The following is a 13,069-nucleotide window of genomic DNA, read 5'->3' as shown; positions in this document are numbered from 1 at the left end:
TGACAAAAGCGTGATGCGCATCTAACTTAAATTATCATAAAACTCGGCGACAAAAAGCGTTTTGATGTAAACATGGTATGTCATTCTCTGTTATTAATGTAAAACAGCAAGAAACGGTTTGAACACCTGGTTTTAGTTAAATTATTTTCTTTTGTTTTAATATAACAATAATGCTCATTTTGAGGGCGTTGTTGTCATATTCGACCCGTGGAATTTTGATTTACCGCCCAACATAGTCATCTGCGCCCGAAGCAGCCAACTTGAAATTTTAGAAAGCTCTCAACTCGTGCATTTTTAGGTGTTTCTTTGATTTGCTTTTAGTCAACCTCGTATTCAGCGCCTGTTGTCTCTTTATATGTCGGGACGGCGAGACGAACATGGCCCTGGAAGAGGCTGGTCCGATATAAAACCTGATTGCCAGCTACGTTTACTTTATGCAGAAAAGAAATAGCATAAAATTACATCGAGTGTCGCCCACTACACATGTCAATTGTGTTACACCCGTTTTGTTTGACATCATTTCCTTTATAGACAAAATAATGTTTTACAAAATAAAGAAAATGTCTTTTTTTACAAATGTATATCACGGACAACTTACTTTTTGATGACATTTTGACAAAAATAATAGCGAAGAATCAGCTTTGGGATTCATACAGCAAAATCTTGGTCATAATATAAAAGCTGCAATGTACACACTCAGATATGGACCTACAGAAAATGAGAATTCTAAAGTTCAATCAAAATGTAAATTTGAACTTAAATTTCTGCCTAGATACCTTCAGTCAGGCACCTAGAATCACATGACCATTTAAATATTTTGTAGCCATTTTTGCACCCTAAAGAACCAACGAAGTGTTAGATAGATAGATAGATGTGCATATTTTACATGGCTAGGCTCGCTAATATCGAGGGATATACCCTGTCTATTATTTCCAGGAGGGGCCATGCCTTAGATGAAGAGTCCTAGAGTATTTAATGCTCGTTTTGAGCTACGCAGACCCAATTAGGGACCGCGCTCTACTAGACAACTCCTGGCAACATCCAATGGCCCACACATGGAGCCATCTCCCCAATTTCCCTCACATGGCTTGGGTTAACCCGGGGCTATGGTAACATTCACTCGCCCATGTTGAATCGCCGTCAAGAGGAATCGAACCCCGGTCTCCTGCACAAAGTACGAGAGCTATAACCACTAATCTACGGCGCCACAGTGTTATAGTCAGGTGGGCATATCATTTGCCCATTTCCAACAAGTTCCCCTAGTTAAACGTTTTGCAATCTAGTACTTGCTAGCCAACCAATTTAGTAAAATACACATAACTAAATTGCTAAAATTTTAAGTAAACGACAGAGCCTAAATAACATGATTGTATACTTATGCATTTGGAAAACAGTGAAGAGCAGTATGCGAACAGGTTGTCTGCTGCGTATGAGAGGAATATGAAAATAAACTGGCCGCACATATCTGTGACGTAAAACGTAGATCCTATTGAACTCTACAAGATTATACATAAAATTGTGGTTCGTTGAGTTGCCCTAAATTTCATTAAATGATACACCTAGAAAAACTGTACATTGTAGGCTCACGTGATGAGGACATCTACAGGGCCATGCTTTTTTCGCCATACTGAAGTAAGATTTGATACAAGATGACCTGGAGACGAGGTTGGCTTTTAGTTACAATTTTGTCTAACTTGCTGTCTTTAAGATTAGTTTCTTGGCTTGGGAAAATCAATCTAAAATCCAAACTTTCATTATCCTTTCTTTTTTTATTTGTTTTTCTAGCTTGTTTACCTTTTTGTTCTGCAATTTGTCTGTTTATCTTTTTGTTCTGCAATTTGTTTGTTCGTCGCATTTGAAAGGAGTTCAGAGAAGTCAATGCCAATACATTCACTTCTCTGAACTCCTTTCAAATGCGTGATACGTATATAATCTAAGCTTTTGAAGTATTAATAATACTTGACCTAAGCTTCTAGCAAAACACAATCATAAAAAAAAACACTTAATCGGGAAATAACCAAAAAATAGGGGAGATTTCGTTCTTTTTAATTAAATTTTCATTTTCAGACATCCTTCTATATTATTGTCGCAATCCAAAAGATTTTTTAATCCGGTCTAATAGCTATCTTTGATACTCGATTAGTTTTATAAAAAAATTAAACAAGTAAGCAAACAGTAGCATCGTCGTAATTTAGTCAGTATTTGGATGTCGAGATGAAGATTCTCATTATCCTTGTATGTTGCTTAACACTTGCTACCTGCCAGTTATCTCCATCAGGGTAAGAAATATTTAGTTTATTGCAATATAACTATTTCACGAAAGACATGATCAGTGAAAGTCACGAAAGAAATATTGGTTATCAAACTGAAAGTTGAATTTATACAAACTTACTGCTCATGTATTTTGTTAAATGTTAGCCTGGATTTCACAGATTCCACAAGTAACATGTCTTTTCACGAAACCGATTTGTTTTTGTATGGGTTCTCTACACCTCATAAGAGGAGATCTTGCCATTCATTGGATTGTTTTTATGTTGAGTATAGCTTGTTGGCCACTTCGTCTTCTTTTGTAGATTGATATGGTTATATGGCGATTGCCAATACAGTGGAATCTCTCTATCTTGACTACTCTCTATCTCGAACTTCTCTCTATCTCGAACTAAAGTCACGGTCCCTTTGTGGCCCGCCTAAGGTACTTTCCTTCCTTTATCTCGAACTTTCTTTATCTTGAACAAATTTTTTGGTCCCTTGCGAGTTCGAGATAGAGAGATTCCACCGTAGTATTACTCACTCCCTTGTAGCTAATTATTTTTATTGTTTTATGGTTTTTCTTGTTGGTTTATTTGTTTGTCATTTTGAGTTAGTGTGGGCAAGTAGACACGTTTTCTTAGTATATGTTTCATGCTTCCTCTTAAACATTAAAACGCAGAATTCGAATATCTAATGTTAATATTACTATGCTTTTTATTTTATTTAAAATAAATGTTTTTACGGGATGACTTATTCAGTATAATATATAAAAATATATTCGTTGATGCTATGAATTAGGCTTCTGCTTGGAAAAATAAAGAATAAAAATATATATGATTATATATAAATATCAACAATATAAAATGTGTCACGCCAAAAACTAACTGAAAGGAACAGAGAAAGTATGCACGCCATAGAAGCCGTCGGTTAAGTGGGTGAGAAAAACTAAAACCGTAATAGAATCTGTTGGAAAGGTGAAAGCAAACAACAAAGATATGAAAACAATTATAAATTGTAAATAACAAATAAATTAGTAATAATAAAGTTAAAAGTAAAAAATCTCCATTAAAAAAGAGAAGCCTACACAGCCATGGATTGACAGTGAGTAGAACATGTTGCAAAAGAAATAATAGAAAAACATAGACCGCAGAAAAGTTGGAAAAAATAAATTACTTAAAATGCCCAGATAATTTTTTTTTAAAACAGTCATATCACTATCGTTTGAAATGTCTCTTGGGGGGGGGGGGTTATATATTTTTCTTGCCACAGAAACTTTTGTTTTTGGATTTTGTATATTTTTTTTTATTTTGTTGAGATCTTTAATGATCTTAAAAATTAATAGAGTAGCAACGATTTCAAAGCAACGTCATTAGAATCTTTTTAAAGATTCTAATAAATCTTCAAAGCTTGTGTTGGTTATATTGTAGTTGGTGAACTGCTGCTTTTCTCATGTTTTATTAGGACTTGTGTGATAAATACAAAAAAACAACAACAAAAACAACAACTTTGTTTTGTTCAAGAAAATTTTGTTGTAATTAATTATATCTTAGTGAGATGGAGAAAAAGAAGGAGTCACATGTTTTAAATCGATATAAACAAATCTATTCATTTTAGTATTGTTATAAATTTCAGAAAAACCACAAGCTCACTCGCTTGATCCTGTTTAAGAAAATCAAATTTAACTTTCTCTTAGCACACGCTGCCGCATTTTAACCCTGTATACACATTTCTGTTTCCGTGGAACGACAGCGCTAGTCTATATCCAAAGTAAACTTTAGGCTTTAAAGAGGCGTTAACTTTACCCGATTGACTTATTGCATTAGGCAAGCCCTTGCATTGCATACTAGAATAACGGTGCAGAAATAAAACACGTGTTTTGGATCTGCTGAACGTGCAGATCGTTTTTATTCTAATGCTAGTCGATAAGACCCATGGAATAATTCATTCAGGCTGAGAAAATAAAAACAGAGCAGTAAATTAAAATTCTAATGACGTCAGCAGTGTCGCGTTCATATACACAAAAATTATTCTTAGAATTTTGTTAACTCGTCTTTTGTGAAGAGCTTAAAACTTTAAAATAATGGATATGAACATGAATATTTAAGGAACAGATAAGGAGATATATACGTTCAATTTGTAGGTTAACATTTGAGACATAACTTTTTTAGTTACATCAAAGGAAAATAAATACATGTCGGAATTGCCCCTCACAAACACACTAACGCACCGTATTATTATAGGCGATTTAAATGTAGTTAGCTATAATAAACAAATAACAAACGATAAATACATGATAAATAAGAATCTATATAACAATACAAGGACTGTCTATATAATAATACGAAAGAGTTGTGTCTTTCTGTGACCGCCAAAGTGGATATTTTTATTTTGATGTCGCCAAAAACGTTAAACCTAGTAATCGATAAATTTGACGTCGCGACGTCAATAACACTAATCTTATATATTAATTCCCTTGCGGAGTAAAACTGTGAGTCCACGACACGGAAATCACGGGTCACTTTCTTATGACGTGGCTGTACGCTAAAATTTAACTAAAAAGATTAGGGATGTACTTCATAGAAATCGCACATAAGCTGTAAATATATAACCCGCTGCTAATAACGATATAAATATATATACCCTTATGCCAAAAAACTCTATGTTAGCATACATATATAGGTATCGCTACATATGAAACGGTATTAGATATTCACAAAGCATACGGACTGTTAAATGAAGTTCCCGGCATAAAACGGAAGTTGTGTTTACGAAAAAGATGGCTGTTCTTTTTGAGTATTCTCTACTCTTTCATTCAAAATAAATCTTTAAAAAAACATTTGAAGAAGAGCATGGTTTTATAAATTAATCATAGCAAGGTTCTGTAAGGTTTTTTCATGTTTTATTTTCAGTTTTGATTATATTATTGTTGCCAGACATGTTTTATAGCTAGCATCATAAAAAGCCAACCACCACCAACAACTAGCTAGCTAGCTAGGAATATATATATATATATATATATATATATATATATATAGCCATGTTCTTTATACCTAGCTAAGTCTCCAGTTTATATTTAAGTGACTAGCTATTAGCTGCTGTAGCTAGCTAATGCTAGCTTTAAACTAAAGATTCCCAGTATATATATTCCCACAAAACCCATCAAACGTTATTAACCCTGAAGATTTTAAAAAATTTTCCTGTTTTTTTTTGGTTTGCGAAGTTCTTTTCCTCCAAATATTCTGAAAATAAAGTTCAGAAATTACTTATTTTTAAAATGTAAATTTAATTTGTTTCAAATTGTGGTTTTGACATTTTCATGTAAGAATTTGTGGGCAAAAACCTTAATCAGCATGCTAAAAAAGAACTGACTTTTCTTAATTTAGAATTACTAAACACAACCATTTTCTTACATTTAGTGTAAACTTTTGTGCGTATGGCTTATATTTAATACACCAAAAGAGCTACTTTGTTGATTTCAATTTTAATCAATTTCAATTTCAATCTATCTATGCATATAAAAAAATGGAATTTTGCAAATTTCTGTTTTACCACTCAATTTTTACATTTTATAAGTTATTTAGAACAGAATGGTATGAAATAGACCAAAATACCTGATCTTAGTTGTTTTTAATTTACAGGCTGTGTCTGTGAAACTTTAAGGGGAACATTTGGTGGAAGACAATGGCATGACATATACTGATAGAACTGATTTTTGTTGTGTTAGATGTTATATCTGAACCTTTTTGACATTTTATGTTAATTTTGCGAGGAAGGATCATATATATATACACAGAAGAAGAATTCAATTTTACACCTTGCAAGCTTTGTTTTTCTATATTTTGTATAAATTCTTACTGGGGAGGACTCGGTGCAATATATCGAAATGACTGATCCTTCTCGATTTAAATTTGATGTGTTCTAAATCGTATATAGTTTTAAAAATTTTGTGTAAGATTTAATGGGTAAGGGCTAGATGCAATATGTCAAAAAAACTTTTTTGTTGAATCAGAAGCACTCCCTACAACCATTCTTTTTTTTACAGTTTGTGAAGCTTTTGTGAGGAAAGAGTGTATGCAATATTATCGAAATAACTGATTTTTGCTGCAAACTGTCTTTCTTAGGCATTTTGGATTAAAATATTGTTTTAGAGGGCATATGCAGTAGATATATGTACCGAAATAATTGAATTTTGCAAACTTTGATTTTGTCAGTACCTCTCATTTTTTACATTTTGATTAAACTTTTGTGGGAGACCGTCGGTATGCGAAGGACCAAAATAAGAGATTTTAGTATTATTTAGAATTTGTATTTTGTGTTGCAAAATTGGTGCAAAAATTGACATAAAATGAACTTATATACAGATTGATTGCTGTTGTTTAACATGACTCATTATGACTTATATATATATTTTATGAAAATTTGTGACAGAATACTATGTGAGATTTGAAATTTTGTTTACATTATTGATGGTAAAACAGCATGCAAATTGCTAAAAGGACTTTATTAATTTTAGATTTAAACACCGTTTTTTGTTGGCATTTTGTCTAAAGTTTGGTGAGGAAGGACCATATGCATTTTATCAAAAAACGTTTTATTGCAATATAATTTAACCTTGCAATCCCTTTGTAACACCTTAGATAAAAATTTCTACTTAGGCAAAATTTATTGTCTATTTTTCGCATTTTGTGTCAACCTTTGGCAGGGTTTGCAATAAACTAACTGATTTTAACATATACAATGAGAGAGATTTGTGTTTGACATTGATCAGCTTTTTTGTATATATGTGGCGTTTTGAGTGGTTTAAATTTTATGGGTGAGATGTATGTTAAAATGCTTTTAAAATCTTTTTTCCGAATAATTTTCGCATTTGTCAGATGGTCAGAGCAAGTAATTTTAGTAGATTTAGATTTTAAATGTCACATATATACTGCAGTGGTTGAAAATCTTTAATTTTTTTGGTCATTTATATAATAATGCAGATGTAAGATGCGCACTGCTGTATTGTTTGTTTTTTGATGGACATATATCTGCTACATAAATTAAATGGAATACAATGGATTCTTCCACGGGAAACAGCTAGTTTAAACTTAATATCTTGAAATAATGAAGCCATTCCAGTGCACTCAATACTTTAAGGCTAAATTAGCTTAAAAACAGTCAGTCAGTAAGAACCACCTGAAAGCAAGTTGGGTAAGTTTCCCAAAGCTGGGCCTCCGAATACGTTTTGAAATAAACGGATTGATGACGTCATCAAAAAACCTTAAGCCACAATGTCTCTGCAACCGTTTGTCAAAAATACATGATCCTATACATTTTCTTAATCAGCGTTTCAAGATCTGTACGATGAAGGCAACAGGTATACAATTTTTTTGTAAAAAGATTTATATCTTGGCCAGTCAATGCTGACGTCGGCAAAAAAGATAATGAAGAATGGCGCTGAGTCTAAATTAGGGTTGCCAAGTGTGTGTGCAAAAGCAATATTTGTTCTGATAGATAGCTACGTATTTGTAAAATATTGGTTTTGATGCTTTCGAATTTCAAGAATCATCAGTCCTATAAAATATAATAGTTTATTTTAAAAAAGACAGCCATATTTACATAATTATTTTTAAAAAAATTGAAGCCACCACAATAGTGGTGATGGAATTACAACCGTGAATTTATTAAAAATCAGATTACTTTAATCACACGTTGTGGCTGTAGAGTTAGTTGGAAACATAGAGTATCCCAATTATGGTATTGTAGGCGTTGGGGTAGCTAATGTAATATTCACACAACATATTTTGTAAATATACATTATAAATTCAATTTTACTCCAATACAACGCCTCTTAGCTCGCTTTAGCATACCAAATTTAGGGGATGCTTTGGTTAAATCGAGCTGATGAGTGAAGTTGATCACTTTGATGATAAGATAGGCAATGTTGTACGGTGCGGTGGTTCTTATAGGATAGTTACCACATGCATAATGCAACCAATCTTTTATAGCTATTTGATAATTGTGAAGACAATAAGGAGAAAATTTAAAATAAGAATTTGGTCATTATCAAGAGAACATTATAACCAGAAGATTTATTGTGAGAGCTTTGCATGGAGGAAGTCTTTTTTAAATTATTTACATGTAAGACTATCGCTAAAAAGAAACCACTCACTCCAAATTTAATAAGACGGTTTCCATCTGCAAAACCAGTCAGGGGCAAAGGAGAGCACATAATTATCTAATTTGTGGATTAAAACAGCTACCCCAAACACTACACAAAACATCACCTTAGCCAATACACCAATCGGGGTACACCTTGTTTGTAATTAACCCAAATTTGGGGGACTCAATGCAAAGTGAAAGTTTAAAACACTGGCTTAAGATTCAATTAATTAAGTATGAGTAATTCTGATGACCTACCGAGATCAATAATAAATCTGACTATAAGCCACATCCTACAATCATATATGTGATGAATTTATTTTATAGTAACAATATAGCTTCTAATTGTATCTAGTCTGTACAATAAAACTTAAAGAAGCCTTTGCAATTTGCGTTGACGTTTCTAATCTTCTTTATTGTGTAAATTGGTATGGCTCAGAAGTAAAAACGACACGAAATAACAGAGGATAATATATCCTTGATTAGTTTGCAGTTATTGACGTGTATTCTCACAGTCTGTGCCCTCCGATACTAAAAATGACTCACCATGCTGTCACTGACTTCTGATAAAGAAAACAACTTATGACTAGGAAATTTCAGGCATTCATGATTCACACTTGTATCTTCATGCTGATGAATATACATCGTATCTCAAAAACGAAGGGGTTAAAGGAATAATTCTGTGGCTTATTCAAGGTTTCACAAATGGCACGATCTGATGCAAGGAGAAAAATAACGAAACGTTCTGGAAAAACAACTTATTGCAATCCAAGAAGACCATACGTCAACTTCATAATCGACCACAATTTACATCTTATACAACATTAACCTGAGCTTAACAAACTTTTTTCAAAAGGCTCAATACTAGTCGCAAACAAAAGAGAAATAAACCTAAAAGATCTTTTACTGCGTAGTGATCCCTACAACATTATATCGGAACTGTAAAATGTAAATAAAACTCTGATTCCTGCAAAAATTATGTAGATGAAACATCTTCTTTACGTCATTTACACAACAAGGAATTTATTCAGGATTAGACGGAACAGCTTTACTTGCACCACAAGTAAAGCTGTTTTTATTTGGTACTGCAGTTACTTTATCTCTCATAATGTTGAAGCTCTTTTAATGTCTTTGTTGTGTGTCGCTTCCAATGTTATTAATTAGTTAATGATTTGTATGTGCTCTTAATTAAGGTGAACAGTTAGGGTTGTCAGTAAAGTTCGGGTTAACAGAGCTAATATTTTTGTCGCTGTTCTCTGATATGCCAAAGTGAATGTTGGCTAATTTGGACAACCTGGTATGCATTACTTGTAAGTGTACCATAGTGGCATCATCAGGTGGAAAACAAAATCCTATGGAGATGATGAACAGAACTAAAATGTCCAAAAATGTCAAATTTTTTTGTCAAATGTCATAAAAGTCAGCATATGTAGGTAAACATACGACTGCAATTTCATTGTCACACAGGATTCTCTTAAAGTCAAGCGTATGCTTTTAACACCACGGATGATGTTAGTAAGGTTCTCACTTCACGAACTACCTTTTGTTAAAAAATCAACAATTTGTTCCTTGGATAAGGATAATTTTAATTTCAAGGAGTCTCCTCTGTTTATTTTTTGTCTCAAGGCACAAATATTGATGTATAAGCGTTTGTCCTCAACTACTGTGGTTGTATTCACTGAATCGAAAAGCGATCAATTGTCTATTATACCAACAGGTGGGGTATCGATGGAGGTGGTTTCCTTAAATAGTGCTTTTATCAACATGCCATGCTCTGCACCTTTCTAAAAAAGCCATAGTTTCAGCTCTAATAACGCTTTTACAACTCTTTTCAACTTGTGTGATTGCCTTATGAGAGGAGCTTGCTGGCATCTGACATAAAGGAACAGAACAAATCCATCTTGTGATCCCCCCCTGGAATAAGTTACCATGAAAAGTATCACTTCATAACAAAATCACAAAGTTTTCCAAGTCACCGTTAACCTTTTTGAATTGCATAGGCTTTTCATTTTTCACACGAGTGCTAAGATCGCAAGCCACATGAAAAACACCGGGTTTTGTTTTTTTAGCTAGCTGTCCATTGTGTTTGTACTAATACCCGTTTTTATTTCTAAGCTATGTCGCCAGGCAATTAAATAAAATAGAGGTTTTTTACGTAACCTGACACTTTCGGAATAAGAACAATCCTCTACATGGCAATATAAAATACCTGCCCGGATACCATCACACTCCCAGTAAAATAAGATATACTCACCCATATTTCGTACTGCATTATTTATTAAGTTCTTGATGCATTTTTTTGTACCAGGAACGTGGAGCATCAGCCAAACTGTAAGCCGATCATTTTAGTTTTCACAGTTTGTCAGTACCAGCTTCCGGAAGAGGCAACAAATGCACGGATTGTCCAATTTCTCCGAGTTGTAAAAACACTGTTTCACATATAAACTGTGGATCATCCAATTATTAGTTGCTGCAATTTTACAAAGTAATGTGAAGTTTTCCTTGTGTGTGGTGGGAGAGTCTGTTTTAATGCTACTGGTATCGTCCTTAAAACCTGGGCCAACTAATCTAGCTTTCAGCTTTCATTTCATTATTGTGCTCTATTTCAGGTTTGCTTGGTATTGTATTTCAGGTTTGCTTGGTATTGTATTATACTAACGGCGTCTGCTTTGACGGTATGGCCAAGCAATTGATCCCCCCTAACTTAGCGTAGATGACAAGGGTTTACTCTCATAGAGCAACCACTATGTTTGATAAAAACTTGATTTCACCCAATACGATACCAGGACCTCTCCATTTTTTTTCTTTGAATCATTTGTAATAAACCCTTCTTTCCATTGAGAAAAGTTTTGCTGTTTACAGTCCGTGTCTGATGCTTCAAGGCTTTTTTCACCCTTGGAAAACTCACACTCTATGTATGCCTTCCTAGGTGAAATGAAGGACACTTAAATGCTCTGCAATCACTTGGAGTCGCAGTACAACGGCAACGTGGCTTGAATTGAGGAAAGCTGGAAGATTAGAAAGATTGATTTTCTCCAAAAACCAACTGATTTGGACTTTTATTATTTAGAGCGCTTTTAGCACTACTTGCTTATACAAGAGCATTTTTAACAACTATTTTCAACACCATATTTTCCAGTACTGCATTGTTGCTTTTCAAAATGCGAGACCATAAAGATTTTTACGTTTTTACGTTGAGCAACTGCTTATCAACAATGTTAGCATCCTTTAGCACTGACTTCAGCTTACTGCTATCGATAAGATGTTGTATCGATATTGATGTATCGATTATTTGTGCAGCTTCAGAACTACATTTTTTTCTCTTCTATTTAATGTTAACTTGTAAAGTATTTGTACTAATTGTATTCGTACTAACAGTACAACTTGCTTTGGTGTAAAAGAAATACAGTAGTGACCATTCGAGGTATGTTGCAGTGGAGTGTCTTTACAAAACATGGTAATGGTATCACTCACAAAGTACAACTTACAATTTGCATTCCTCATACTTTTCTTTGAGAGTAGCAGCAAAACTTCACAATCAGTGAATGGTATAGCTAGCTTAAGTGATCGATAATTCATACTGGAAACAGTAACAGTCTGACAGTTCTTGTCACACACAGTAGAGTAGATGAACAATCAGAATCTAATAAAGCACAGCTTTATTTTTCACAAAGATTCTGAAACAACCTGCTCCATAAAACATTGCCCCAAACTTTCCGTCATAGTTGCACATGTAATTGTTGTTGTTATTTCGATTTATGTAGGTCTTGGTAATTGTTCATAAAATGTTTGATGGATTTGCAAAGATGGCATTGCATTCGTTGTCAGTTTGGAGCATTGAGATTTCAAAGATTGCGAGATGACCAGGATCCTCGTCCTTGTCCACCTCAATGTGTATAGCTCCCTTTCCTGTCGACTTTCTCCCCCACGCAAAATTTTATGTTCGATCTCTCTTTATATCATTGCTGAGCGGCTGATCACTTTCAGTTTGCCCACATTGATCGTATATTGCTTTGATCTGCTTTTGAATGACATCATATGTCAGAGAAGGAACTAACTCTAGTGGGATCATATTTTGGGAAATTTGCACTTTCTGAGCAACTGGTTAGCTAAAACAGCTGATACATTTTTGGGTAAATGGTTCAAATTTATTAACACAATCAGATATTGTCATTGAATGCTCGTTCAAATTTCTCAAACTTTTCGTATGCAGTAAACATGGCTTGGTCTTCGATAACATCATACAAGTCTCTCAGCTTATCTGCCATCGAAATTGAGATTATCCTTTGACAAAGATGCGCAGGCTTACCTTAAAAAAGTAATCGAAAATCAGCTCAAAGTATTATTAAGTATTTTAATATTTATACCAGGCACTGAAGATGAGTTTTAGTAAACGTGCAGGGATACCCCAGTGACGTTTTTGATTAAAAATGCGCCTAAACAAGTTTCCTATTCGCAGCGTTGATCATCACTACCACCTGACTAAAACACAAAGCAACACGGCTTTCTTTCTTACTCGGCGTCGGAGGTTTGGTAGGGCGATGTAGAAATTTTTCAGTAGTTGGCATACGCCAACCTTGTCCCCAGGCCGATTTTTCTCTTTCTGACAATCTCGGACGGCGAGAAGAAATGATCTTGGGCCACACTGGTCAGTTCTGAGATCTGATTGGTTTCTCAA

General features: G+C 34.0%; 1 protein-coding gene across 3 annotated transcripts in view; it reads left to right on the top strand.

Moving 5' to 3' along the window:
• Positions 1-2,059: 2,059 nt before the first annotated feature.
• LOC130641759 (uncharacterized) overlaps positions 2,060-13,069 on the top strand; it is a 42,983-nt gene continuing 31,973 nt past the window's right edge. For 2 of the 3 annotated variants that reach the window (XM_057448706.1, XM_057448705.1), the window contains exon 1: positions 2,060-2,279. In XM_057448706.1, coding sequence (XP_057304689.1) covers positions 2,215-2,279 — 65 coding nt within the window. In that variant the 5' untranslated portion in view covers positions 2,060-2,214. The remainder of the gene's footprint in view (positions 2,280-13,069) is intronic. The other variant, XM_057448704.1, reaches the window with a different exon arrangement.

The sequence above is a fragment of the Hydractinia symbiolongicarpus genome, chromosome 4, assembly GCF_029227915.1.
Source record: "Hydractinia symbiolongicarpus strain clone_291-10 chromosome 4, HSymV2.1, whole genome shotgun sequence".
Classification (NCBI taxonomy): domain Eukaryota; kingdom Metazoa; phylum Cnidaria; class Hydrozoa; order Anthoathecata; family Hydractiniidae; genus Hydractinia; species Hydractinia symbiolongicarpus.
The sequence above is the reverse complement of the archived record's forward strand: the minus strand, read 5'-3'. Positions and strand labels throughout refer to the sequence as shown.